We start from the raw sequence: 27,692 nt of genomic DNA on the forward strand, positions 1-27,692 counted from the left end.
TTGGCATATTTCTAGGCGGTTCTATTTCTAGAATTTATTAGTTAGTTACCAGCTATAAAATTACCAGCTATAACTACGTTTATAGCTTCTCATATGCGCGCGTATATGTGAGTGATACTTGCACAAATTATTGCCTACTTTTGGGAGTATCTCAGATGTATGCATGTGTTTGTGCGTTGCTCTCCGCTGCTTGTATGGAAATATGTATAGACATAATGATTGATTTATTGATGTGCATACAAGTCACTGTTTAGTATTGGCTTAGAGATGATAGTATCCCTTAGTGTTGCTAATATTCGTCACAATATCATTTGCACAATTTCCAAAATGTCAATAATAAAAGACCATTGATGAAGAAAAAAGATAAGCCACAATTGCACATTGATGCCTCGATGGCATCGCCCTGTTGATAACTTTTTTTTGAGTGTGGAGTGAAAGTACCTACAATAACAACAGTCGACATTTTGGGATAAAGCCAACGTGTAAGGCTAGACATCTCAACCAAACATATCCAAAATAATAAGAAGTATCTTCGATTTGAATGCCGAGTCATATAAAAAATAAAGAGTATCTTTGATTCGGCTGAAGAATCAAATAACAATAAAATAAAATGCCAAATCAAATGAAAAATAAAAATATCTTTGATTTGAAAACATTTTCAAATAACAAATACATTTCATTTTTGGATTTGTGATCTATTCAAATAAAAATCACGCAACCCTGCTATTGACTTTTGAAAAATTTTATTTCTGAAGGTTGTTTTTTTATATTTTCTTACATAAGAAGAGTGCAAAGCTCTTTTTATAGTCAGCTGAGCAGAGCTCACATAGTATATTAATTTTGATCGAATAACGGTACCCCGTAATGGCATAAACTAATCGAGATAGATATAGACTTCCATATATCAAAATGATCTGGGCGAAAAACGAAATCCATTTAGCCAGGTCCGTCCGTCCGTCCGTCCGTCTGTCTGACCGTGAATACAATAACTTGAGTAAATGTTTAGCTTTCTTGATGAAATTTGGTATGTAGATTCCTGGGCACTCATCTCAGATCGCTATTTAAAATGAACGAAATCGGACTATAACCACGCCCACTTTTTCGATATTGAAAATTTCGAAAAACCGAAAAAGTGCGATAATTCATTACCAAAGACAGATAAAGCGATGAAACTTTATATTTTTTAAAGTAAATTTTAAAAGAAATTGAATATCTTTACAGTGTATAAGTAATTTATGTCAAAATATGGTGCAATAAAATACAAATATAGAAGAAAATTTCAAAATGGGCGTGGCTCCGCCCTTTTTTATTTAAAATGCCCTAAGACGAACAAAAATTTACCAATCCATGTGAAATTTGGTAAGAGCATTGCTCCTATGATGATAACTGTTTTCTGTGAAAATGGGCGAAATAGGCTGAAGGCACGCACAGCTTTTATACACAGTCGACCGCCTGTCCTTCCGCTCGGCCGTTAACACGATAACTTCAACAAAAATCTTCATATCTTTACTAAGCTTAGTTCACGTACTTATCTGAACCCACTTTATTTTGGTATTAAAAATGGGCGAAATCCGACTATGACCACGCCCACTTTTTCGATATCGAAAATTTCGAAAAATGAAAAAAATTCCTTAATTCTATACCAAATACGAAAAGAAGGAAACATGGTAATTGGATTGGTTGTTTGACGCAAAGTATACATAACTTTAGAAAAAACTTTGTAAAATCAAATGCCTTGAAATCATAGCAGGAATACTGTTCGTGGTATTACACATATAAATAAATTAGCGGTACCTGACGGATGATGTTCTGGGTCACCCTGGTCCACATTTTGGTCGATATCTCAAAACACCTTCACATATACGACTAGGGGCCACTCCCTTTTAAAACCCTCATTAATACCTTGAATTTGATACCCATATCGTGCAAACACATTCTAGAGTCACCCCTGGTCCACCCTTATGGCGATATCTCGAAAAGGCGTCCGCCTGTACAACTAAGGCCCACTTGCTTTTAAAATACTCATTAACACCTTTCAGTTGATACCCATAACGTACAAACACATTCTAGAGTCACCTCTGGTCCACCTTTATGACGATATCTCGAAAAGGCGCCCACCTATATAACTAAGGCTCACTCCCTTTTAAAATACTCATTAGCACCTTTCATTTGATACCCATAACGTACAAACACATTCTGGAGTCACCCCTGGTCCACCTTTATGGCGATATCTCGAAACGGCGTCCACCTATAGAACTATGACCCACTCCCTTTTAAAATACTCATTAACACCTTTCAGTTGATACCCTTAACGTACAAACACATTCTAGAGTCACCCCTGGTCCACATTTATGGCGATATCTCAAAAAGGCGTCCACCTATAGAACTAAGGTCCGCTCCCTTTTAAAATACTCATTAACACCTTTCAGTTGATACCCATATCGTACAAACACATTCCAGAGTCACCCCTGGTCCACCTTTATGGCGATATCTCGAAAAGGCGTCCACCTATAAAACTATGTCCCACCTCCTTTTAAAATACTCTTTAATACCTTCCATTTGATATCCATGTCCTACAAACACATTCCAGGGTTACCCTAGGTTAATTTTCCTACATGGCGATTTTCCCTTATTTGGTCTCCAAAGCTCTCAGCTGAGTATGTAATGTTCGGTTACACCCGAACTAAGCCTTCCTTACTTGTTTTTTATATAGAAGAAAATCTGAAACACCTTTCTAAAAAAACTTGTCAAAAATTTATGCCAATTTTGAGAGACATATAACTTCTAATTTGTGACATTGCATGCTTAAAAAAATACAGAAAATTCTAAATAAAAGGTTCGAAAATTTCATTAAGTTTTATCGAATTTTCGAACTATTTCAAATTGGTTTACAGAGTTTTGTTACAAAAGTTATGGAAAATTTTTCTTAAATTACTGAAAATAAAAAAGACAAGTTTAATTAGGGAAATTTGATAAAAAAAATTTACTGCTATTTTCGTATTTGCTTTGCAGATGGCACCAATATTTCACAAATCAATGCTTAAGATGTGGCTTTTTCTTAAATTTATTTATTCACAAAAACAAACAAATCTTACTTCAATACCAAAAGCAGCAACAGAAGAAAACTCATGGGCAAAGTAAATAAAAATGTCAACAAATTTTCAGCGAATATCACCAAAATCTAGGTTAAATAACACAAAACAATTGTCAGTGAGGTAGGCATACAGAAAATAGGCAAGCAAGGCAAATAAACAAAGAAAACTGCCAACAATGAATAATGTATCTAATTGCAGCGCTGTTTACCATCGAATTATACAAGATATAGTAAAGCGGTTACTATCTTTCATCAAGTTTCTCAAATTCATTTGCTTGTAGACAAAGCTGGTAATCAATTCTGTGTATTTGCATTTCAACCGCTGTGTATTTTGATTATCTCACATGAATACATACATAAGCACAAACATACATATATGCATACTCAACTATAATATACTGTTATCACAATAATGAAGCTCATGGAAAATAATAATGCCTGAATATTGATTAATAATTTGGCTAACAAAATTATTATTTGGCGGCCACCGTGGTGTGATGGTAGCGTGCTCCGCCTATCACACCGTATGCCCTGGGTTCAACTCCCGGGCAAAGCAACATCAAAATTTTAGAAATAAGATTTTTCAATTAGAAGAAAATTTTTCTAAGCGGGGTCGCCCCTCGGCAGTGTTTGGCAAGCACTCCGGGTGTATTTCTGCCATGAAAAGCTCTCAGTGAAAACTCATCTGCTTTGCAGATGCCGTTCGGAGTCGGCATAAAACATGTAGGTCCCGTCCGGCCAATTTGTAGGGAAAATCAAGAGGAGCACGACGCAAATTGGAAGAGAAGCTCGGCCTTAGATCTCTTCGGAGGTTATCGCGCCTTACATTTATTTTTTATTTTTTATTTAACAAAATTATTACTGCTGCTTTGTACTGTATGAATATAACGTATACGCCATGGCATACCCTTTTTTATGAAGGGCATTTGTTTGTATGTATTTATATATTTATGCCTGTAAGGATGACAAAATGCACAGGTCGAAGTGAAGACAATTGCCAAGGTTTTCGCTTACCAAACTCGCTGGCTCAAAACTTTTTCTAACGGTAATAGCCCTTGATAATTTAGAGGTTTTCAGTATTTAACGTCGCGGCCATAACCGTTTAGACGGTTAAGCGCCAATTAAGTAAGTAAGTAATACCACTTGAACCTAGTACAACTATGAACATGTGCAAACAATTAAATCTGATTTAGTTGTTGAAAGAAAAAAATATAAGCTTAATTTGATACATATGTATGTGACCTTGAGGAAGTAGAGATAACCCCGTCTTTGGCTATGCCGAAGGGTGGATATGAGAAGTATAACTGAACCATAATGTTGTTTAATTGTTGATAGTTACATTAGTAGCCCAAAGAGGACATTTGGTACACTGATATCTACCACAGAGGATACCTGAACAAGTTTCACACCTATTTGAAATTTTGTTTAATTAATGAGACATACCAACATGGTTATCAAACTATGGATTTTTAACGTTGATTTCTAGCTAAGGTTGCCGTTTAAACTTTTTATATTTAGAGTAGGGTGTAGTCACAGCACTTTAAAGTAATGTGAGAATAATTTTTGTTATCGATGTGTTAACGCTTTGCTATCGGTTCTTATCGAAAGGTTATCGCTGTGTGTATTATCGACGAATTGTCTTTTTGTTATCCAAGTGTTACAAGTTTGCTAACGATAAAAAAGGCTACCAATGAGTTACCGATTCTTTATCGACGATTTTTCGATTTGTTAACAAAAAAATATCGATTTTTTACCGGAGAGTTAACAATTTGTTATCGAAAATTTTATCTAGCGATGGCTAGACTCCAGCTAATAAGGGCGGCGGGATTGCCAAATCTCGAGACAGCAAATAACCTAGGTCCTAGAAAATGTCGAGTATTTGCCAATAGGACGGAGTCATTCTTTAACTTAATTTCTAATACCTAACTGGGGTTTCGCCGTTTAGTTGTGAAGAAATGCTGGTCACACTATGCACAATTCTGTCTATGTGAGGGAGTTATTGACTAGCCAGTTCAACCTAAACTATCCTATCGAATCAAAAGTTATATCTTTGATAACCAAAAGTTACCCGATTTTTTATCGGGGTACTGCCGATTCGCTATCAAACTGTTGTCGATTTGGTTTCGATGACTTATCGGTTTAGTTATGATACAGATATCAATAAAACTTCAATATAAAGTCCATAAGACTTTTCTAACCTATCGATAAAAGGCAGTTAAGAAACCAAGAAAAAGACAACGACTTGGCGATAGCAAGCCTATATCAAACTGATAGCTCGACGATAATATTACACTATCGGTTATAGGTGAGATCACCACATGTAAATTTTCTACCAGACTACCAGACCCTGTAGATACTGTTACTTTTTTTCCATACTATCGCTCTCTCTCACTCTGTTTCTCGCTCCCCCCCCCCCCCCCCCCCCCCATTGCTTTTTGAAGAAGGCTCTTTATCAATTTCCTACATGGAATGGCTCTACAAAAAATGTTAGTGGATAAAGCGAGGCTTGTGAGAACATTTGGGAAAAAAAAAATATTGTACTAGCATTAATTAATCTACTATTTACTTACCCGCATTTTTCATTAGCAAATCAAAACTTTTGCCCCAACTTCTTATATCCTCCAGACTAGGCCTACAATATGAAAAAAAAAACAAAAACAAATAAATCAATATGTAAATAATTAAACTATGTATAAAATAAATACATAGTAAACAGCAGCGAGCACGAAAATAGCAGGGACGATTTTCATCATGTTTCCTTTTTTTATTTTCCATAATTTAAGAAAAAACTTGTGGGAGTTTCTATTGTTACGGTCACAACACTTTGTGTAAAACTTTAATAGTTTTAAATAAAACTTTTAATGTAATTATTGAATTATTATATGCAAAATGGCTTCAAGATGTGAGGAGTATAGCAATGGTGAATGAAACAGCACTTTTTGTCTGTTGCGTGGAGTTTTTCTTTTGTTTCTCACTAATTTTGAGTCGATTCCAAATCTGTCATCAAATTTCTTCTAGCAGCTCAAATTTTTGAAATAAGGGTATCATACAAAAACACACTTCTTTCACTTTCACTTCATAAGACATATAATCATAAGGGTCTATTGGGTTACTTATGGGACGAGTTCGTTTGAGTTGTAAAAAACTGTTTAGGAAACAGGAAGTTACTTAACTTCTCTGAGCATATAGACTAACTAATTCTACACTTTCAACATATTGGCGTCACTTAAAATTTCGAACTTTATATTTATAGTTTTCTGAATTTTTTGAATGTGTAGTTCAATCAATTTAAGCCTAACAAGGTACAAGTTATAGGTTTTTCAAAACTCGCCAAAAAATTGAGAAAACTCTAAATTAAAAGCTCGAAATTTTCACAAAATTTTTTCGAACTTTTTTCCAAAACGTTTTTGGGTAGCATAGCTTAAGTGACAAAATTCATTGAAGTTTTCTCCGAAATCATCGAAAACAAAAAGGGGAAATATTAAATTAACGAAATTTGATAAAATCCACCCCTGCTGTTGTCGTGCTCGCTACTGTAAATATACACAACTGACCATATGTTTTGTATTTCTTTTTTGTATACTCACTGTTCACCGTCTAATAACAGATCCACGCTCGCTGGATCACGTCTTGTGGGTGCATTGTCTTCTGCGTTTTTTATTGCCAAACTACAAAGAAAAGAGGAAATTTTTTTTATATAATAACCAAAAAATATCAAAACAAATCATAGTTAAACATACTAAATATATATAATGTTCACAATCTAATCTACAATATTTTCTTCTTCTTCCACCTTTTCTATACTAAATACATAAATAATTGCTTTTCCATACAAAGTCAACAATTTTTCGCGTATAAAATTGCTATTCATTGTTTCTCTTTCTGCTCTTTCTGTTGTTGGAGGTAAGCGCTTGCTAGCAGCTGTTTGACTATTTAATATAAAACTAAAACACAGATACCATTTACGGAGCAAACGTAGTGTTATGTAAATTTATTATGAATTTAATTTGAGCTCAGAAATCGGTGAATGAGAGCAAATGACAGCTGACAGAGGTTGAGCGGTGATGTGAATTTGTGGTTGTGTGTGTGTGTTCGCCGGGTAAAAGCTCATGTTTACAATTATGAATGTTTGTATTAAAAGTGAGAAGGAATTTGAGTTAATTGGCACAATAAATATAGATATTTTTTGACAAATGTGTTAAAGCGAACGAGGTACTGATAAATGTACATTAAGGTGAACCAAAAAAAATGTTTATGAATTTCTAAACTTCCTTTTTGTTATTATCCGAGGTATCGTTAATTGATGTATATTGGAACGATTTTCCGTCATCCCTTGTCATTTTGGAGGCAAACCAGTTTCGGCATTGTGCCATCTTCAGTGGAATTTAAAAAAAATCGAGACTGAAGCTGACACAATATCGAAACCAGGGCTTGTATCGTATTTTACGATCAGCGATCGAAAACCATTTGCACTCAAACGATATATGAGTCGTTTATTTTGAAAGTGGTTTAAGTCCATTTTTTCTTATATTGAGATTTTTAAGGATTTGTGTTTGATTTGTTTTAAAAATGTTGTTAAGTAATATTAATTTTTTGTATGGCTTTGTGACATTAACGTGAACCAAAAAAAACGTTTACGAATTTCTAAACTTCCTTTTTGTTTATTATCCGAGGTATCGTTAATTGATGTATATTGGAACGATTTTCCGTCATCCCATTTCATTTTGGAGGCAAACCAGTTTCCGCATTGTGCCATCTTCAGTGAAATTTAAAAAAAAATCGAGACTGAAGCTGACACAATATCGAAACCAGGGCTTGTATCGTGTTTTACGATCAGCGATCGAAAACCATTTGCACTCAAACGATATATGCGTCGTTTATTTTGAAAGTGGTTTAAGTCCATTTTTTCTTATATTGAGATTTTTAAGGATTTGTGTTTGATTTGTTTCAAAAATATTGTTAAGTAGTATTAATTTTTTGTATGGCTTTGTGACCTTAACATGTTAGAATATCTAACGTAATATGTTTTTTAAACTTGACTATAAAAATAAGCAGTGTGTTCAGAACCTAAAATGAACTTAAACCACTTTCCAAATTAATAAAATGACTTTTTTGTTCGTGAAAAGGAATAAGTCCACCTATTTTTAAGAAATTTAATAATAAAAATTGTAAATATTTTATCTTTGATGTAGATGAATGTAATAGCTTTAAATTAAATAAGGAAGTTTTCAAGTTAGATACAGATTTTTATTTATGTAATTAAAAAAAAGGTTTTTAAAAATAAATATTAATCCATTTTTTTTTTAATTTAATTTACATTAATTTATTTATTAGGGATTATATTGAAGGTTTTGCCACATTATTTCTCCTCATTTATATTATGTGTGAGGCTATTAAAATATTCACGATGCATAGGTTATATATACCTTATTAACTCCATAATATCCTTACACTTAAGAGTTGAAATGGGACATAATTTTTGTATAATTGTGTTAATTTTATTTTGTTGAAGATCCTTGGTCTTTCCCGACAAGGTAATAAATCAAGTATTTTGAATTATTTATCCACTTCCCTAGATTCTTTATAAAGCATTTTATAGGGTGCATTTTTTATAAATCGCATCCAACGTATCCTTAGCCAATTTACAGGTTCGTCACTAGAGTTTTTTAATCTTTTGTGAGTTGCTTCTTTCAGATAACAATTAATAATAATAAATTTTAAATAAATATTAAGTAATAACCCACCCAGCATTTTTTTGAAATTATTAAGCATATTAGAGTCTTTTTCGAGTCTCCATCATGATCAAAATAAGCATATATGCGCTCATTTTCTGATCAGAAAAGACTCCCTCGTCGGGAGAAAATGGTACCCTACGCGCGACTACGCTTGTGAGCCTCTTTTAACCCATATTTCTAATCAGTATTTAGCCTTTTTCGAGTCATATTTGCCAACATTTATGAGTCTTGTGGGAATAATTTTTAAGTGTGTTTTAAAGCTTTTGCGATAAAAAGAATACTCGAAATCGACTCAATCTTATGAATGAAATATGATTTATTGAAAAAACGTGTTAATAAGTATTTTAAAAGGGAGTGGGACTTAGTTCTATAGGTGGGCGCCATAAAGGTGAACCAGGGGTGACTCCAGAATGCGTTTGTACGATATGGGTATCAAATGAAAGGTGTTAATGAGTATTTGAAAAGGGAGTGGGCCTTAGTTCTATAGATGGACGCCCTTTCGGGATATCGCCATAAAGGTGGACCAGGGGTGACTCTAGAATATGTTTTACGATACGAGTATCAAATGAGAGGTGTTAATGAGTAGTTTAAAAGAGAGTGGGCCTTAGTTCTATAGGTGGACGCCTTTTCGAGATAACGCCATAAAGGTGGACCGGGGGTGACTTTAGAATGTGTTTGTACGATATGGGTATCAAATTAAGGGTACTAATGAGGGTTTTAAAAGGGAGTGGCCCTTAGTTGTATATGTGAAGGCGTTTTCGAGATATCGAACAAAATGTGGACCAGGGTGACCCAGAACATCATCTGTCAGGTACCGCTAATTTATTTATATATGTAATACCACGAACAGTATTCCTGCCAAGATTCCAAGTGCTTTTGATTTCGCCCTGCAGAACTTTTTTATTTCCTTCTACTTAATATGGTAGGTGTCACGCCTATTTTACAAAGTTTTTCTAAACTTAAATTTTTCGTCAATAAACCAATCCAATTACCATGTTTCATCTCTTTTTTCATATTTGGTATAGAATTATGGCATTTTTTTCATTTTTCGTAATTTTCGATATCGAAAAAGTGTGTTCAGATAAGTATGTGAACTAGTTTAGTAAAGATATATCGATTTTTGCTAAGGTTATCGTGTTAACGGCCGAACGGAAGGACAGACGGTAGACTGTGTATAAATTTTTGTTCGACTTATGGCATTAAAAGTATTCTAGACAAATTAAATGAAAAAAGGGCGGAGCCACCCCCATTTTGAAATTTTTTTTATTTTTGTATTTTGTTGCACCATATCATTACTGGAGTTGAATGTTGACATAATTTACTTATATACTGTAAACTTATTACATTTTTTTTTAAAATTTGACTTTAAAAAAATTTTTTTTTTAAGTGGGCGTGTTCGTCATCCGATTTTGCTAATTTTTATTTGGCTCACATATAGTAATAGGAGTAACGTTCCTGCTAAATTTCATTATGATATCTTCAACGACTGCCAAATTACAGCTTGCAAAACTTTTAAATTACCTTCTTTTAAAAGTAGGCAGTGTTACGCCCATTGTCCAAAATTTTACTAAGCTTCTATTTTGCGTCATAAGGTGAACCCACCTACCAAGTTTCATCGCTTCATCCATCTTTGGTAATGAATTATCACACTTTTTCGATTTTTCGAAATTTTCGATATCGATACCCGGGTCCACGTTTTGGCCCATATCTCGAGACCCTGTACGTCGATCTTGAATTCGCTGCAAATCTCACGGAGCCCGAGACCTTTCCAACGAATGCAAAACCGTGGAAATCGGTTCGTTCGTTCTGGAGTTATAGCGTCGCCCCACTTATTTTTATATTATAGATTATACTCAACGTTAAGCAGTACAAACGTGTAAATAAATGTATGTACATATATGAATAAATTTGCTGCAATGTTAATTATTTATTATATTGTGACGAATATGAGCAACACTAAGGGATACTATCATCTCTAAGCTGAGGCTGAGCAGTGACGTGTATGCACATCAATAAATCATTATGTCTATATATATGTTCGTACACGCAGCAGAGAAGAGACGCACAAACACATGCATATATCTTATCTGAGATGCTCCAAAAAGTAGGCATTTATAATTGTGCAAGTATCAGTCACATCTACACGCGCATATGAGAAGCTATAAACGTACTAATTTTATAGCTGATAACTAAACCGTAAATTCTAGAAATGGAAGCGCCTAGAAGTATGCGAACGAGAAATCACAGAGTATAAAAGGCAGCAACAGTAGAGGCACGACAATCAGTTTTGATTAAGCAAGCTATAAGTTTTGAAGTATTAGTGTTATTGTGAAGTACTTTAATAAAGGCCATTTTGCATTATTGAATAGTGGAGTTATTTACTCAACAGTTTAGTGATTCGAACGTTAGTAGAAGGTTGCAAATAAGGGGGATTGCACTAAATTCGTTACAATATAAATGTTTTGTGTTGTTATTAGTTTGTCCTGAAAACGATTACCGACGGTAATTCGAAATATATTGACAGAACGAAAAACTTGTGTTTTATTAGTTTTGCAAGAAAAACATAGACCTCGAGCCAGAAAATTGGAAAGTTAAAATAAAATAAAATAAAATAAAATAAAATAAAATAAAAAGTAAAATAAAATAAATGAAGAAATGGAATTATATGAGAAACCAGAAAAAAATTTGAATATAAACCGAAAAATAAATTGCTGCAAAACAATAACTAAAACTATAAACAAGACCAGAATGAATCTGAAACTGGAACAGAAACGGGATTTAGAATATAAACGAAAACTTAAACACAACTTTGAACCGAGTTTGACACCAGAATTCAAAATGGAATCCAAAATCGGAGCAGACAGCATTAAAACTATAATTAAAACTTAAAGCATTAACTAGTTCCCAAAACCATAATTCGAAGCGACACCCTTATCGAAATTGAATGCAAAATCAGAACAGCACTGGAGCATAAGCCGTGAATAAAACTAGAACAGAGAATGGGGATAGAAATTAAGCCGAAAACCGAACCAACAATAAAAGGAGACATCGGAACAGAAACAGGAATAAAAACCAGAACAATCAGCATAACTATAAGCGTAACCTAATGCTATTGAAATAGAAACCGAAACATAAACTGAGTCATAAGTAATAAGCAGTAACATCGACTCAAATAGAAACCAGAACCGAATCCGAAACTTGAACAGAGACCGAGCAGAAATTGAAACCAAATGCGGACCGAAAATTGGAACTGCATTGAAGCCAAGCTCGGGAATGAATTTCGAAGAAAATTAGAACGGACACTGGGACAGAGATTAGAACCGAAGCCGCGCTTTAAATATAACCGAAACTGTAATAGAAACCCAAACGAAACTATGACTAAAACATATACTGAACCAGAAGTATAACTAAAAACCCAAAGGGTAACGAATGTGAGATTAAAAACCAAACCAGAGCCAGAACGCAAACTGACTTAAAAGGCAAAATTGAAATTAGAGTACAGAGTGCACAGAAATTGTGGCCAAAACCGGAATAAGAGTTTGAAATTCGTAGCGAAATTGAACCCAACAAAACCAAGAACAGAAACTTTGGCTGAAATAAAAATTAGAACCGAAATTGAAACAGAAATGAAGTTGAATCATAGCTATAACTGGAACTATAACGGAAACTGTAAAAATATGTGACAGAAAACGAAAAGAAAGTGAAACTTAAACTTTTGATATGAGAGAAAGATTCCAAGAGAGTTTCACTAAAACACTGGAAGATACTTTTAAAATTGTTGTTGAAAATGCAAAACAAATATCTCAGCGCATCATACGGATGAATGCTTTTGCCAATGAAGTAGCCTGTCCAAGCAATTTGCATAACAATTATAAAGAAATTGCTTTTATTGAATAAGAGGCAATTACATTTGTTCTACTTGGTTTGGGTACAAAAAGCTTTTTACATCAATTATACAGCAATTTGTAATTTCATGAATTTTTATTTACTCAAAATGTACAATTACATTCCTACAATATATTTGTATTGAGACTAAAGACTGAAATTTAAAAATTATTAAATTATGCCACCTTAGAACCGGCATCACGCTAACAAATGAAAGCAATGAAAAAAAAAATACATGGAAATACACTTTAACATGCTATTTGTTCCCGTACACAAGTATGCAAATATATATGTACATGCATACATATATATTTACATATTTCTTTGATGGCACCCGATGGAATATTTGCCTCTAGTGCCGGGAGGAATGGTTTTAGAGTGCACGAGGGGTGTTAAGTGTGGTAAGGGTAATGTTTGGTTTTATCTGAAAAAAAAGAACAAAAACTGCTTTTATGGAAAATTATTGTACACTTGAATTTTGCATATACGTGGGGATAAAGAATGTTCGTTTGGTTGAAAGAAGAAAGCAAACGCAATTTTTGATCAGGTTAAGGATACGAACTACATAAATTTAGAAATTTAGTTTGCAACAAACTGGGCCCGTATCGTGTGTTACGATCTGCGAATGAAAACTATTTTCGAAATCACAATAGCTTTAGGGTAACCCTAGAATGTGTTTTTATATTATGGGTATCAAATTAAAGCTGCTGATGAGTGCTTTAGTAGAGGGTAATTTTCATACCCCTGGGTGACTATGGTCTGGAGATATAGGCCAAACGTGGACCCGTGTACCCCTAGAATGTGTTTATAGGATATGGATATCAAATCAAAGCTGTTGATGAGTGCTTTAGTAGAGGTTAAGTTTTACTCCGATAGGTGACAAGGGTCCCGAGATATAGGCTAAAACATGGACCCGGAGTTTTTGCATTATATTTATATTTTATATTTATTTATTTATTACGACTCTAAGAGCATAGTTCAAAACTTAAAAATATGATTGCATTAATTAACAATGTGTACATAATCTAAATTTTTAAATTAAAAAAATTTTAATAATGACACATGTAAAACTAATCATTTAAATCTCAACGACTATATCATTTAATCGGCCTAGATTTGGTGTAGTCATACAACCGGCTGCTAAATAAGTTTCCATCACAATTTTTTATATATTCAGGTAGTTCCATAACAATATTTGCGTTAACTGGTGACGTTGGCGATCTCATTGGCAATCCTCTTATTTGTGTGTATATTTGATCTTCGTATTTAAAATAACGGTTTTCCTGAATACAAAATTTCAATATTTCCATGAATAGTTTTTTCGATATTTTATTGTACTTTTCTATTATTGTCCATTTCTCTTGAATAACCTCAAGATTTAGTTGTATGGGGACGCTCGGAAAAAGCGATACAACATCGAACGAAATTAGTTTTCATCATTAATAAGAGTATTATTTATTCTTTCCTTAAATTCAAGTGTATCAGTGACATTATAACTAGAATTTTCTGTTGAATTTTTTTAAATATTTGTAATGAATTTACATAGACCGAACGACGCTGATCCAGTGGTTGAACATATCGGCCTAAGGGGTGTCCCTTCCTTTCCGCGGTTGGTATTTTTGACTTTGTTCTATTAAAATGTGTTTTAGTGTGTTTACTGGTTTATGGGCTATTTTTATTTTATTTTTATACTCAGCTGAGCAGAGCTCACATAGTATATTAATTTTGTTCGCATAACGGTACCCGGTAATGACATAAACTAATCGAGATAGATATAGACTTCTATATATCAAAATGATCTGGGCGAAAAAAGAAATTAATTTAGCCATGCCCGTCTGTCCGTAAACACGATGACTTGAGTAAATATTGAGGTACCTTAATGAAATTGGTATGCCACTTCCTGGACACTTATCTCAGATCGCTATTTAAAATGAACGAAATATGACTATAACCACGCCCAATTTTTCGATATCGAAAATTTCGAAAAACCGAAAAAGTGTGTTAATTTATTACCAAAGACGAATAAAGCGTTGAGACTTGGTAGGAGGGCTTACCTTATGACGCAGAATAGAAAATTAGTAAAATGTTGGACAATAATTTACTTAGTTTATTTTATTTTATTTTATTTTATTTTATTAAATATTATCTTAGTAAATATTTATTTTATTTTATTTTACTTCATTTTATTTTATTTTTTTTTTATTTTACTTCATTTTATTTTATTTTATCTTACTTTATTTTATTTTATTTTATTTTATTCTACTTTATTTCATTTTATTTTATATTTTAATTTGTTTACTATTAAGAATTCATGATAAAAAAAAATAAAATAAAATAAAATAAAGTAAACAAATTAAGTATTTATGTTTGCTTGTTTAATGGTGTGTTCAATTTATACTTATTATTAACAATTCATGAGCTTAACACCGGCTTATAATAATTGAATATTCAATTACTATGTTTTTTTTTTCGCGGTAAATATTTCTTTCCTTCTTTTCAGTTTCTCTTAGAAAAAACATAGTAATTGAATATTCAATTATCATAAGCCGGTGTTAAACTCATGAATTGTTAATAATAAGTATAAATTGAACACACCATTAAACAAGCAAACATAAATACTTAATTTGTTTCCTTTATTTTATTTTATTTTATCTTATTAAATATTATCTTATAAAATTTTTATTTTATTTTCTTTTACTTTATTTTACTTCATTTTATTTTATTTTATTCTGCTTTATATCATTTTATTTTATATTTTAATTTGTTTACTATTAAAAATTCATGAGGTTAACATCGGCTTATAATAATTGAATATTCAATTACTATGTTTTTTTCGCGGTTCGAATCTCGGTGAAACCTTTGATAACATTACGAAATTGCCCGATGATTATTACGTTGGCAGTTTTCGAAATTTATCCATCGCAATATGCCAGTAGATGTTTCTTTCCTTCTTTTCAGTTTCTCTTAGAAAAAACATAGTAATTGAATATTCAATTATTATAAGCCGGTGTTAAGCTCATGAATTGTTAATAATAAGTATAAATTGAACACACCATTAAACAAACAATCATAAATACTAAATTTGTTTACTTTATTTTATTTTATTTTATCTTATTAAATATTATCTTATAAAATTTTTATTTTATTTTCTTTTACTTTATTTTATTTTATTTATATTAATTTTATTTTATTTCATTTCATTTTATTTTGTTTAATCTATTTAGTTTAGTTTATTTTATTTTATCTCATTAAATATTATATAATAAAATATTTATTTTATTTTACTTTATTTTATTTTACTAATATTATTTGTCTTTCATATATTTTTTTACTCATTAACTGTTTTTTTGATTTTCAATATGTCTTTTGTTCCAATTCATTTTATTTCAATCTTTTTTCACTTTTTTTTTTTATTTTTTAAACGCGTGTAGAAAGTTGTTTGAACCAACAAAAATTCGACCACAAATTAATACAAACAAATAAGGAAAATGAAACGTTCCTATCACCGTCAAATCATACTTGCACACATACCTTTGTTTAAATTTTTTTATCAAACTTCGCCAATGCTCACTCATAACGACTGCTACTCGTACTCCCAACACTAAGTATCACATCTCGAACGCGCTAACCGAATTTGAGATTACTTTTTTAATATAGATTTCGTAATGTTTCATTGTATTGTTTCTTAATTTTTTTGTTCGTTTCACTAAAGTTCATCAATAATTAGCCATATTAGCACTATCAGCTGCATCTGTACAAAGACACAGTCCTGCTAAGTGTTGTCGCTATAGTAAACTATTAAAATATATTCAGCAAAAATTAAAAATCATTTTTCAACTTTAATACAATAAACAAATTGAAATAAAAAACCACGAAAAAAATGTTGCACCAAAATGTTACTCATACGCCGTGTCAGCTCAAATTATTTCTAACCACTAAGGTAATATAAGCGGCATCGCATTGTGGTACACTTTCTTGCTTAAAGATCATAATTAAGTTGCCACAATCCGCAGTCGGATATTTTATTAGTGCCACTTGAATTTTGAGCCATAATCATGCTCACATACATAGACACATACACACAAATAAAAGTAATATGAATATTACTTGTACTAAAGTGGGCACTCATCTTAACAACAGCAACACCAACAAACTTAGCTTGCGCTACAAAACACTCATTATACTTGACGAAGGCAAATCTGTAAAAAACAAAACCACCAACAACAAAAAAGTGCCGCTGATTCAAGCGACTCTAACGAACAACTACAATACAGAAGCCGCGCGTCAATAGACGTGCATACACACACACACTCGAATGTCAAGAACAGTTGTACTTGTTATGTGACCATATGCTTCCTTATACATACAAATATACAAATATACATACATATATGTATATGCAAGTATCACAATGCCATTTGTTTTACTACTTAAAAAGCATTCACGTTGCTTTTTTTGTTTTTTTGGTATTGTTTTGGCACGTGAAAGGACAATATTGACTTGGTGGTTATGAGGGATCTAAGCAAATATTCGTAACGTGCATAGGTATAAGAGGGTAGATATGCACGCTAGTGAGTGCGTGTGCAAAAGACCATTTCTAGCGACTACTTGTTTATGTAATGACATGTAAATATCTGTATATGAGATTGACATGTGCACTTCTACCTGTTGCAAGAGATCTACAAACAAACCCCGCTGTGTGAGACTTAAGCCCATGTTTGAATTAAGGTATTTGAAGATAAATTGGTGAGATGAATATTATTATTTTAAAATTTCACATCGAAACCATATACGACAGCAAATCTGTCATAGATTGGTTTACACGCACTAAGTCAAGTGCTAAGAATTTTTGGGTACAATATGCACCGAACTGCTATAAATTCACATGCCACAGCAATTTTGATCGCGAGGCGAAGAGAAAGTTTAAGGCGAATCTTCATACTCAAATAACGGCTCTCATTTCCTCTCTCACTTCACATTACTCCCAAGCTGCAAATAACGATTTACGACTTTTCAGATTTATGCTATGAATACATCCAGACGCATGAACGCGTGGCTCCAGAAATATTGCAACCGACAAAATTTACGCATATTTTGGTGAAGGTTGCTGCTGATCTTAAGAATTCTCGATTGTTCTGCGCCATCTGCATCGTTCTAATCACTGAACGGTCAAATGCTTAAATAAACTCAAATGTTCTGTATATAAAATTCACTACTATAGCACTACTATGAGAGGAGATCTTCACAATTTAATGTATTCGCGTACTTCAATTCGCGTATAGCCTTTTCGGATAGTTGCTTATTCATTTCTTGTTTCTGTATTCCATATTCGATTGGCTATATACATACATATTTATCTGTTTATTGTTGTGTGAGTTATGTTGTCTGCGCAATTTGTTGCTGTGTATGTGTGTGAGTAATATCTATGCTCTTTGTTGCTGTTTAAGAGGTGATATTACCCCTTGCGATTTGAAAATTTGTTTAGAACAAAGTGAAGTTTAATGTTATAAGAAAAGCATCAACAGGTGGCGCTTTCAACGAAATCTTTAGAAAATATTTATTGTGTTTCCACTTCGCTCATAATTAGTATATATTTAGAACATACAAATTTTAAATAATAAAGGGATGAGAAATCAAACTTTTAACACTAGCTTTATATAAATGGACCAAAAAACCAGCAAATTTTATACAAATTTCATCATAATGAATTCACCTATACAAATTTCCATCAATTTGGCTACTTTAGTTCTAAGTAAATATGTATGTATGTAGATATTAGTTTTTATATAAAATAAAAGGTGACGCATAGTCTGTGTCATTGACTGCATTTAGCAATGCACAAGTGTAAGTACACATACGCATGTGAGAAAATACTAATGTGAATAGATATGTAAAAGAAACAAGAGCAATAAAGAGAGACATAAACAAAAACAACAAAAATTACTAACAAAATGAAAATTGATTACCCAAAACTCTCAAAGCACACAATGTGTCATTAAGTGGCACGCGTTTTGTACACAGATACACACATGCGTATGAGTAGAGCTGCAAAGGCATCGATTTTCTTTTTAAGTGATATCTAGGAGACAAAATATCGATACTTCGCGATACATAGTAAGTTTTTGTTTTTCATATTTAAACTTTGAAAATCAGGCACTCAAACTGTTATGATACAATTCTCTTAAAACTCTTTTTAAATTATTGCAATGATATTAGATATATTGGCGATACAAAACCGAGATCTAACTAAAAACTTATAAGTCTCAATAAATCAGAGTCTGTTTGTGATAAATGAAAATAGTTGATACCCTTGTCATTTTGATCCAGGTCTTGGCAAATTTAGATAAGTGCGCAGTGGCACCCTACCCCGTTCTCTCCCTGAGAACAGGTTTTTTAAAACGTTAAAACTTTAAACCTGTTTCATAAAAGGCCAATATAATTTGGACACATGTGGAATAGCTCGAGATCGAAGGAATTTTGGATACTTTCTTATCCGTCCTTCTCAGAATCGTTTTTAAAAATCCTTATAACCTTGTGTCTATGTGACCTTGATCAATGATATTTGTAATATATGTAATACCGATTGGGGCTCAAGCAATTTCAGTAAAGTACTAATAGGGTTTTTCTGGGACTAGTTAATTGGTATCCAGTAATGCACCTTCAGGTTGACTCCTGTGTCCATCCTGTGTACTCTTTCGGGATTTCTTCGATAGCATTTAGTATTTGAGTTCATGTAAGTTTTGAAACTATTTTCGGATAGTTGTGGAACTATTTTCGATATCACTTCGAGACTCTTTCGATATAATATCAGTATTGTTTTCAATATCAATTTAAGACTGCTTTAAGAATCATTTACAAAATGTTACTTGATAGTTTTCGAGATTATTTACAAATACTTTTGTGATCATTTCGGGACTGTTTCGGTACCATACCGATATAAATTTGGGCTCGTTTTCGGGATCATTATCGGGATAATTTCTCGGACGTGTCAGAATCATCAGGAATGTTTCGGTATAATTGATGTGTGCTTTTTTTTTTTTTTTTTAATTATTTAAAAAGTCTTTTGTGGATAATTTCATGATTAGTCTCGTGACTATTTCGGGATTATTTTGAAAATCATTTAGTAACCATTTCGGGATTCGAGATAGTTTTGAAGCTAAATATTACAAAAGCGTGTTCCTATTCATTTCGTCGCTTGATATAGCGGAACTGTTTTTTGAGAGATCAATAAAAACCATTTATAAATTTTAGACGTTGCCCATTTTTCAAATTTTTTGTTTCGCAAATTTGTTATAACAAAAGTCTAAAATTTTTATATTGGATCTTTATGGAGATATAATAAAATAGTGATTGCTGATGTACGAATGTGTTCACAAAAAGAGTAGCAACAATTATTAAACATTTAATGTAAAGTTGTTTATTTTATTCAATTTTGTTAATGCAAAAAAACTTTCAACGGATTATTTAACAAAAATTATGTTAATTGCTTTCAAAAACGTATTCTGATAATTTAGGATATTATATTTTTTAAAAATGTCTATTAAAATAGAGAAAGTTTTCGCTAGGAATTTTCAAAAAGTTTTAGGTATATAAATTTCAAAAGGTATGCTCAAATTTTTCTGAAAATTCCTAAAGAAATATTTGATATTATTGTGAAAAATTTTAAGCATTTAATTTTCTTGTCAGGTATTTTCGAAAATTTTGATTAAGCAGTTTTCGAAAAATTTTGAAAGATTTATTTCACGCAATTTTTATTGCAAATTTTCAAAAAAATTTGAATATCGACAAATTTTAAAAATTCTGGCTTTCGAAAATTTTTAATAAACTTTCAAAACTTTTTGTAACAAGTTTTAGGAAAATTTTAAGTTTATTATTTTACAAGTGCAAGGTTCATTCTTTTGTCAAGAGCTTAATGTAAGCTGCAAGTTTAAGTTGGCTGATCACTGAAGTGTATTCCAAGCGGAAGTTGCTGCGATTAAGGATGCGGTGGATGAAATGCTATCCAGTGCTACTACGGTTAGAGAATTTAACATCTACTCTGATAGCCAAGCGGCTATCAAAGCCTTGAGCTCAAATACGGGGTGGCCTGGGAGTGCCTGACCACGCTTGCGATTGCATCGAATTATTTTACAATTAAGATTATCTGGGCCATAGTTATATCCCAGGTAACTGTCAAGCGGATCTCTTAGCCCGCATCGGTACAACTGAACCGGATGAAGATGGCTGTAAGGATTTCGGGATTCCGTTGGCCACCTGTGGATTTCTCCTTCATAGCTGGGCCTCGAGTCAGCTCAGCAAACGTTGGGCGCACCCCACGTCTTGCAAGGTAGCAAGATCTTTCTGACCGAAAGTGGATGGCAGGAGGTCTGTTGAAATAATTGGGTTTACTAAGGCTCACCTATCAAAGGTTATTGGGGTATTGACAGGGTACTGTCCCCTGGGTATCCATGCGGTACGTCTCAATATACTGGAAACTCCGTCCTGCTGTCAAGTGAAATCACCAAATCACTGTATGCTTGATTGCCCAGCTTTTGCCAGAACTAGGTGAAAGTACTTCGGTCGCGACTCACTTGGATCTCCCGAGGATTTATGCAAAGTTGAGATCGGTATCATTCGGAGCTTTATCGTTGCTACCCAACGGTTCTCTAAGTAGCTAGATCTAAGTCACCGTTATTTTTGGTGTATGTGGTATCACACGGACTTTCGTGTTGTCCAAGTGAGCTATCCTTATCAGGGCAGCTGCCACCTAACCTAACCTAAGGTTCAGTATTTATTAAAATTTTTGGTAGCAATTGTAAATTTTAGGAAATCCTTAGACTTCAGATTTAGGGTTTTCCCATACAAAATATTCCCACATAGGTAAAAGACTAACCCTTTGAAGAGAAGATTGCGAAAAATCAATGAGAATTTTGATTAAACTACAAAACCGTATAGTAAAAATTTTTATGCGAATTCCTTGTTTGGAATTTTTATGACGATTTTAAAAAAAATGGAATTTTTTAACTTTTTCGAAAACATTTTTTAAATATCCTTACATATCTTGCAGTTCATAATTCAGATCTTAAGTTATATTTGATACATTTTTATACTTTTCATGATCATGAAATGGTATATTAACTTTCGTCCGATGTTTGTAACGTTGAGAAATATAGAAGATAGACTCACCATTAAGTATACCGAATTGATCAGGGCGACGAACTGAGTTGATATAGCCATGTCCGTCTGTCCATCCGTCTGTCTGTTTGAACGCAAAGTAGTCCCTCAAATTTTGAGATATCTCAATGAAATTTGGCACAAGGATGTATTTTTGTATTATATTAGACATTTGTCGGATCCGTTAGGATCGGACCACTATAACATATAACTTAACAAAGGGGCAGACACACTTACTTGTAAGAATGTGCTGACACCACACTTCAACAAACACAAGCAAAGCCAACGATCCGATATCATATTGTGTAAGCAGACAAAATGCAATTCATGGGAACTGCAGCGTAAGCGATATGATATGCGGACAAAATGCAAGCCGTGTGATTCGCCACACAAGCGAAAAATATTATTTTGGCCAACCGTGGGAAGTGCAGTGTCAGCAATTATGAAATCACTTAGATTAATGTAGAAGCTTAGAGCTTAGGTTAAGTGAATGATAGAGTCAGTCTGTTCTTGACATTGAGGAAGAATAAATGGTAAATATCGTTAAGCGGAAAAAGCTTTTTTTATTTGGATCTTTTCAGGTTGCAATGGGGCCGCGGGGCGGCCCCCAACTTTAACTTTTTGGAGCCTTAGTCCTTGGGCTCCTTAACTGGCGCCCGAGCAGGGACCCACTGGCAAGTGGGTCCTTCAAAAAGGACCTCCTTAAATGTGAGGTCCATAGTGATTAGTGACAAAGTGATAGTGATAGTGGAGTGCTAAGAAAAAAAATAATAGAAATTTTACCGATAAAGGAATAAAAAAATATAGAGAGGCAAGACCTCAGCTTAGATAATTTAAGGCTTGTACAGCCAATAACGAAAATACCAAAACCGAGATTCACCTTCGAGGGGACCCTCCGGTTATAACGATAGCTTAACTCTGCGATTCCCTTCGGGACCCTCCAGGGTATAAAAGCTCCTCTCCCCAGGAGAGGTAAAACGAATAATAAAAAAAAACAAGTGAATAACAAAAAGTTGAGTGAAAAGTGATGCTACACGCAGTAAATTACTACGTCCAATCCTAAAAGCCCTCAGAGGGCTATACAGGAATAATATTAAAAGAAGCGAGCCTGTGACCCCTAAGATCCTCTGGCGCGCGAATAAAATTCAACACGAAAATTGAAAAATTTTATAAGTGAATTATCCTACGGCCCCACTATTGCTATTCCAAGTGCACGTATAATCACACTGGCTGGGTGAGTCCGTATACCTATACTTCTAGGACGGACCTCACCATACCAAAGGCCGAAAAATGGTTAACGACTCCTGTGACCGTGTCATGTACACAAAATTTTTTTTGCAATATGCAACTTGCCGCTCCTTTCAGGATACGGCAAAAATTTCCTGCTGAAAAAGTTAACCCGAGCGTACACATAAGAACACACTTGGGCCGGCTTTAAAAGTTAACCTGAGCGTACACATAAGAACACACTTGGGCCGGCTTATCCTTTTGTGAAGTTTCCAGGGTACACATCAGCGCACACTGGAAACGGTCACTCGTTACTTGCGATACTTTCAGCGTACCCATAAGAACACGCTAAAGATTCGCAATATGTCCAGGGCGTTGTGGAGCAACTGTGCCTTAGTAGGTTGCCTTCAATCTGATTGTCGACGACTAAAAAGGAGTGACACAGCCTCCCCTGACCAAAACCATAATTATTTAAAGACTAATGTACTGTGAAACGCCAACTTGGTACATGTCGCCGTTGCCATAAGAACACGGTAAAAGTTTCACAAATGTAACTAAAGTCCTCTTTTTCTTTGCAGGAAACTGTCAAAGTGTAAGGACAACCTTAAAACTAAAACAAAAAACAAATAAATCGTCTGTGCTATAAGGACTATCCCGTCAGGTGATCGCGAACGCCAGTAAGTAACAAAAAAAATAATAAAAAACAATTTTTAAAGAGCCACCGTGTGCCAAATTAAAATTTAAAAATATATTTTTTAATCCCAAACTAAAATTTTTTTTATCTAAAATGAACGCTTTAGCCACGAAAGTTAATGAACTTAATGGGGGCATTAATGCTCTGCTCGAGCAGATTAGGCGGCTTGAGACACGCCTTGGGGGTATAGAAAGCAACGGTGTTGCTCTGAACTCTAGGCTAGGGGAAATTGAATGCAATAACGCGAGTTTAGAACAAAATCTTGCCAGAATCGATGAGCGATTGGGAAGAGTAGAACAGGGTGGCGTAAGAACGCAGCCACAGGGGGTATTGGCAGCGGTGCGAACACCACTGTCGGAGCAAGACCTAAAGGATATTGGCAGACTCCCCGACTGCGTGAAGGAGCTGCAAGTTTTTGAAGGCAGCCCTTCTCAATACATCTCTTGGGTTCACAGCGTTGAAGGAATTCTGTCGGACTACGACATCGTCAAGGAAAGGCCCCTGTATCGTGCCATCCTGCAACATATTAGGCAGAAAATCCGTGGCTTTGCCGATGCAGCACTGGTAGCGTATAATGTTTTCGATAGCAATTGGGTAGAAATAAAAAGGGTATTATCACTGCATTACGCAGACAAAAGGGACATTAGGACTTTAGAGCACCAACTGAATCAGCTAGCTCAGAGAGGTTCAATATTAGATGATTTCTACGCAACGGTCAATCATCAGTTGTCTCTAATAGTGAACAAAATCAAGTGCGATGACTATAGCCAGGAAACCGTGTCGGTCCTTGTGGAAACGTACCGTAACAGGGCACTCGATGTTTTCATACGGGGCCTCATTCCAGAATTGTCACGTATGCTTATAGTGCAGAAGCCAAAAACACTGCCAGAAGCGTACACGGCCTGCCTTGACATCCAGAACCTAACGTTAAGGAACACAATAGTCCATGCAAACACTCCAAATAGAGTAATTGTCCCCACCAATACCCTGTCGCAAGTTACTCAGAGACCACCGTTACCTCCTCGATCACGGTCTACATACAACTGGACGAATCAAAACAATACTCAATGGAATGGCCGGTCATCCTACAACAGATTCCAAGGCAATCAAGGGACGAACACCGCACCTCCTGCTAGACCCGCAGCCCCAAGACCTGCGGAAAGAATGGATGTCGACGACAGTGTTCAAACCAGACAGGTGAACTACATGAACCGACCGACGAATTACAACGCCTTCAAAAGGGGACCTGCATCATCGATTGAAAAGATGCCCAAACAGCAGAGGCTCTACAACATGGAAGCCAACAGCGCAGATGTAGAAAGCGGACTTTCAACGTATGCTGAATCGACAGAAGACAACTTCCAGCAGGTAAATTTTATGGCGGACGGGCCACCAGCCTATTTCATATGAGCACTACCGCGCAATCCAGTATACCCTATCTCACTTGTTTGACACCAAACAAAGTAGCCCTAAAGTTCTTAGTTGACACAGGGGCAAATAAAAATTTTATAAAACCTGAATTGGCAACTAATACAGTCCCAGTCAATCCACCTTTCTCAGTAACCACCGTAGCGGGACCTGTAGTAATAAACAAAAAAATCAGCGGGAGATTTTTCCAGAATGCTGGTAACGAAGCTATGGTGACCTTTTACGCACTTCCTGGTTTAAGCTCGTTTGATGGGATAATAGGCGATGACACCCTCAAAGAACTGGGTGCCGTCATAGACAGGAAAAAACATGTCCTTACAATAGATCCCAATATAAGAATTCCGCTCAAAAACAAAGTCGTAGGAAGCCTAAATTTTTTCGAAACTGGCGATATACCCGACGCAATTCTCCCAAACCTAAAAGCCATGATAGAAAAGTATTCTCATTTGTTCGGTCCACTTAACATCAAATCAAATATTAAAACCACAGTTCGAGCTGAGATAAAGACTACCACGAATGAGCCCATATACACGAAAAGTTACCCATATCCTGCAAACATGAGGGAAGAGGTAGAAAAACAAATTACTGAGTTGCTTGAAGAAGGAATTATACGACCATCCAAAAGCCCGTACAATTCTCCTATTTGGGTAGTTCCGAAAAAACCCAAACCCTCTGGTGAAAAGCAGTATAGAATGGTAGTGGACTTCAAACGTCTGAATGCAGTCACCGTGCCAGACGCCTATCCTATCCCAGATATTAATGCAACGCTGGCCAGTTTAGGGAACGCAAAATATTTCACAACTATAGATCTGACCTCAGGCTTTCACCAAATCACAATGAAAGAAACAGATATACCCAAAACAGCGTTTTCAACAATGAATGGAAAGTACGAATTTCTGAGATTACCTTTTGGGTTAAAAAACGCTCCGGCTATATTCCAGCGAATGATTGATGACGTTCTTAAAGAGTATATAGGGAGGATATGCTACGTGTATATCGACGACATTATTGTCTTTGGAAAAAGTACCGACGAACATTTAGTAAATTTAGAGATAGTGTTTAAACGGCTTGCGGATGCTAATTTGAGAGTGAATTTGGAAAAAACTAAGTTTATGAGAACGGAAGTAGAATTTCTGGGATATGTAATAACATCCGACGGGATGAAGGCAGATCCTTCAAAGGTCCAAGCTATAGAGAACCTCTCATCCCCAGAAACGCTTAAGGAACTAAAAAGCTTTTTGGGAATGACGTCGTATTACCGAAAGTTCATTCGAGATTACGCTAAGGTTGCTAAACCCTTGACCAATCTCACACGCGGTGAGAATTCGCAGGTCAAGGCAAACCAATCTAGAAGAGTGCGTATCAAAATGAATTCCGAGGCCCTTCAGGCCTTCGATACTCTAAAAAAACTACTCGTTTCCTCAGATATTCTCGCATTTCCAGATTTCGAAAAACCGTTCAACCTTACCACCGACGCCTCAAACTATGCCATTGGTGGGGTGCTATCCCAAGGAGAAACAGGGAAAGATCGACCCATCGCCTACATCTCAAGATCTTTAAGCAGAACAGAGGAAAACTATGCCACAAACGAGAAGGAAATGTTGGCTATAGTTTGGGCTCTAGACAACTTGAGATCCTACCTCTATGGGGCGAAAAAAGTTAGAATTTTCACTGACCACCAGCCTCTCACTTTTGCGTTAGGAAGTCGAAACTATAACGCCAAGTTGAAGAGGTGGAAGGCTAGAATAGAAGAGTATAACCACGAATTGATTTACACTCCTGGTAAATCGAATGTCGTGGCGGATGCTCTCTCCAGAATTCCATGCCAGGCAAACCATTTGACAGCACCATCGGAACCCAAAGATGCACCAACAGAAGCTAGAAGTGACGAGGGGACAGCTCACAGTGCTGAACAGGATTCTTCGGACCTTATTCCACACGTTGAAGCCCCTTTAAACGTTTTCCGAAACCAAATAATTTTTACGGAGGGGAATGCAATGACTTGTGTTGAAAACCCACATCCAGGATTCACTCGTCATTATGTGAGACTAGATGTAATTGAAAAGTCCAGCTTAACCAAAGCCTTGAAGGAACGCCTAAACCCGGCACTCATAAATGGAATAAAGATTCCAGAAAGTTACTTACAACTCCTACAAGAAGTATATATAGAAAATTTCCTTTTATACAAAATTAGGATAACTCAGAGGGTGGTCGAGGATGTGGCCAACGAGGATAGGATTTGCGGTATAATAGAGACAGAACATAGGAGGGCCCATAGAAACTCAAAAGAAAATAGGGAACAAATCTTGGAAAAGTATTATTTTCCCAAAATGGCTAGTAAGATAAAAAATTTCACTTCTAACTGTGAAACCTGCCTTGCTAACAAGTATGATAGGCATCCGGCAGTACCACCGATAAAAGAGACCCCAGTGCCGAAATATCCATGCGAAATAGTGCATGTGGACATTTTTGAAAT

At 34.8% G+C, this 27,692-nt stretch overlaps 1 protein-coding gene across 6 annotated transcripts in view; it reads right to left on the minus strand.

Annotated features, from left to right (window-relative positions):
* The window catches only part of Dhit (Double hit), a 153,868-nt gene that overhangs the window by 11,870 nt on the left and 114,306 nt on the right, over positions 1–27,692 (minus strand). For all 6 annotated transcript variants that reach the window (XM_067777986.1, XM_067777983.1, XM_067777985.1 and 3 more), the window contains 2 exons: positions 6,682–6,762; positions 5,665–5,726 (listed from right to left, as the gene is read on the minus strand). In XM_067777986.1, coding sequence (XP_067634087.1) covers positions 5,665–5,726; positions 6,682–6,762 — 143 coding nt within the window. The remainder of the gene's footprint in view (positions 1–5,664; positions 5,727–6,681; positions 6,763–27,692) is intronic.

The sequence above is a fragment of the Eurosta solidaginis genome, chromosome 3, assembly GCF_040869045.1.
Source record: "Eurosta solidaginis isolate ZX-2024a chromosome 3, ASM4086904v1, whole genome shotgun sequence".
Classification (NCBI taxonomy): Eukaryota; Metazoa; Arthropoda; class Insecta; order Diptera; family Tephritidae; genus Eurosta; species Eurosta solidaginis.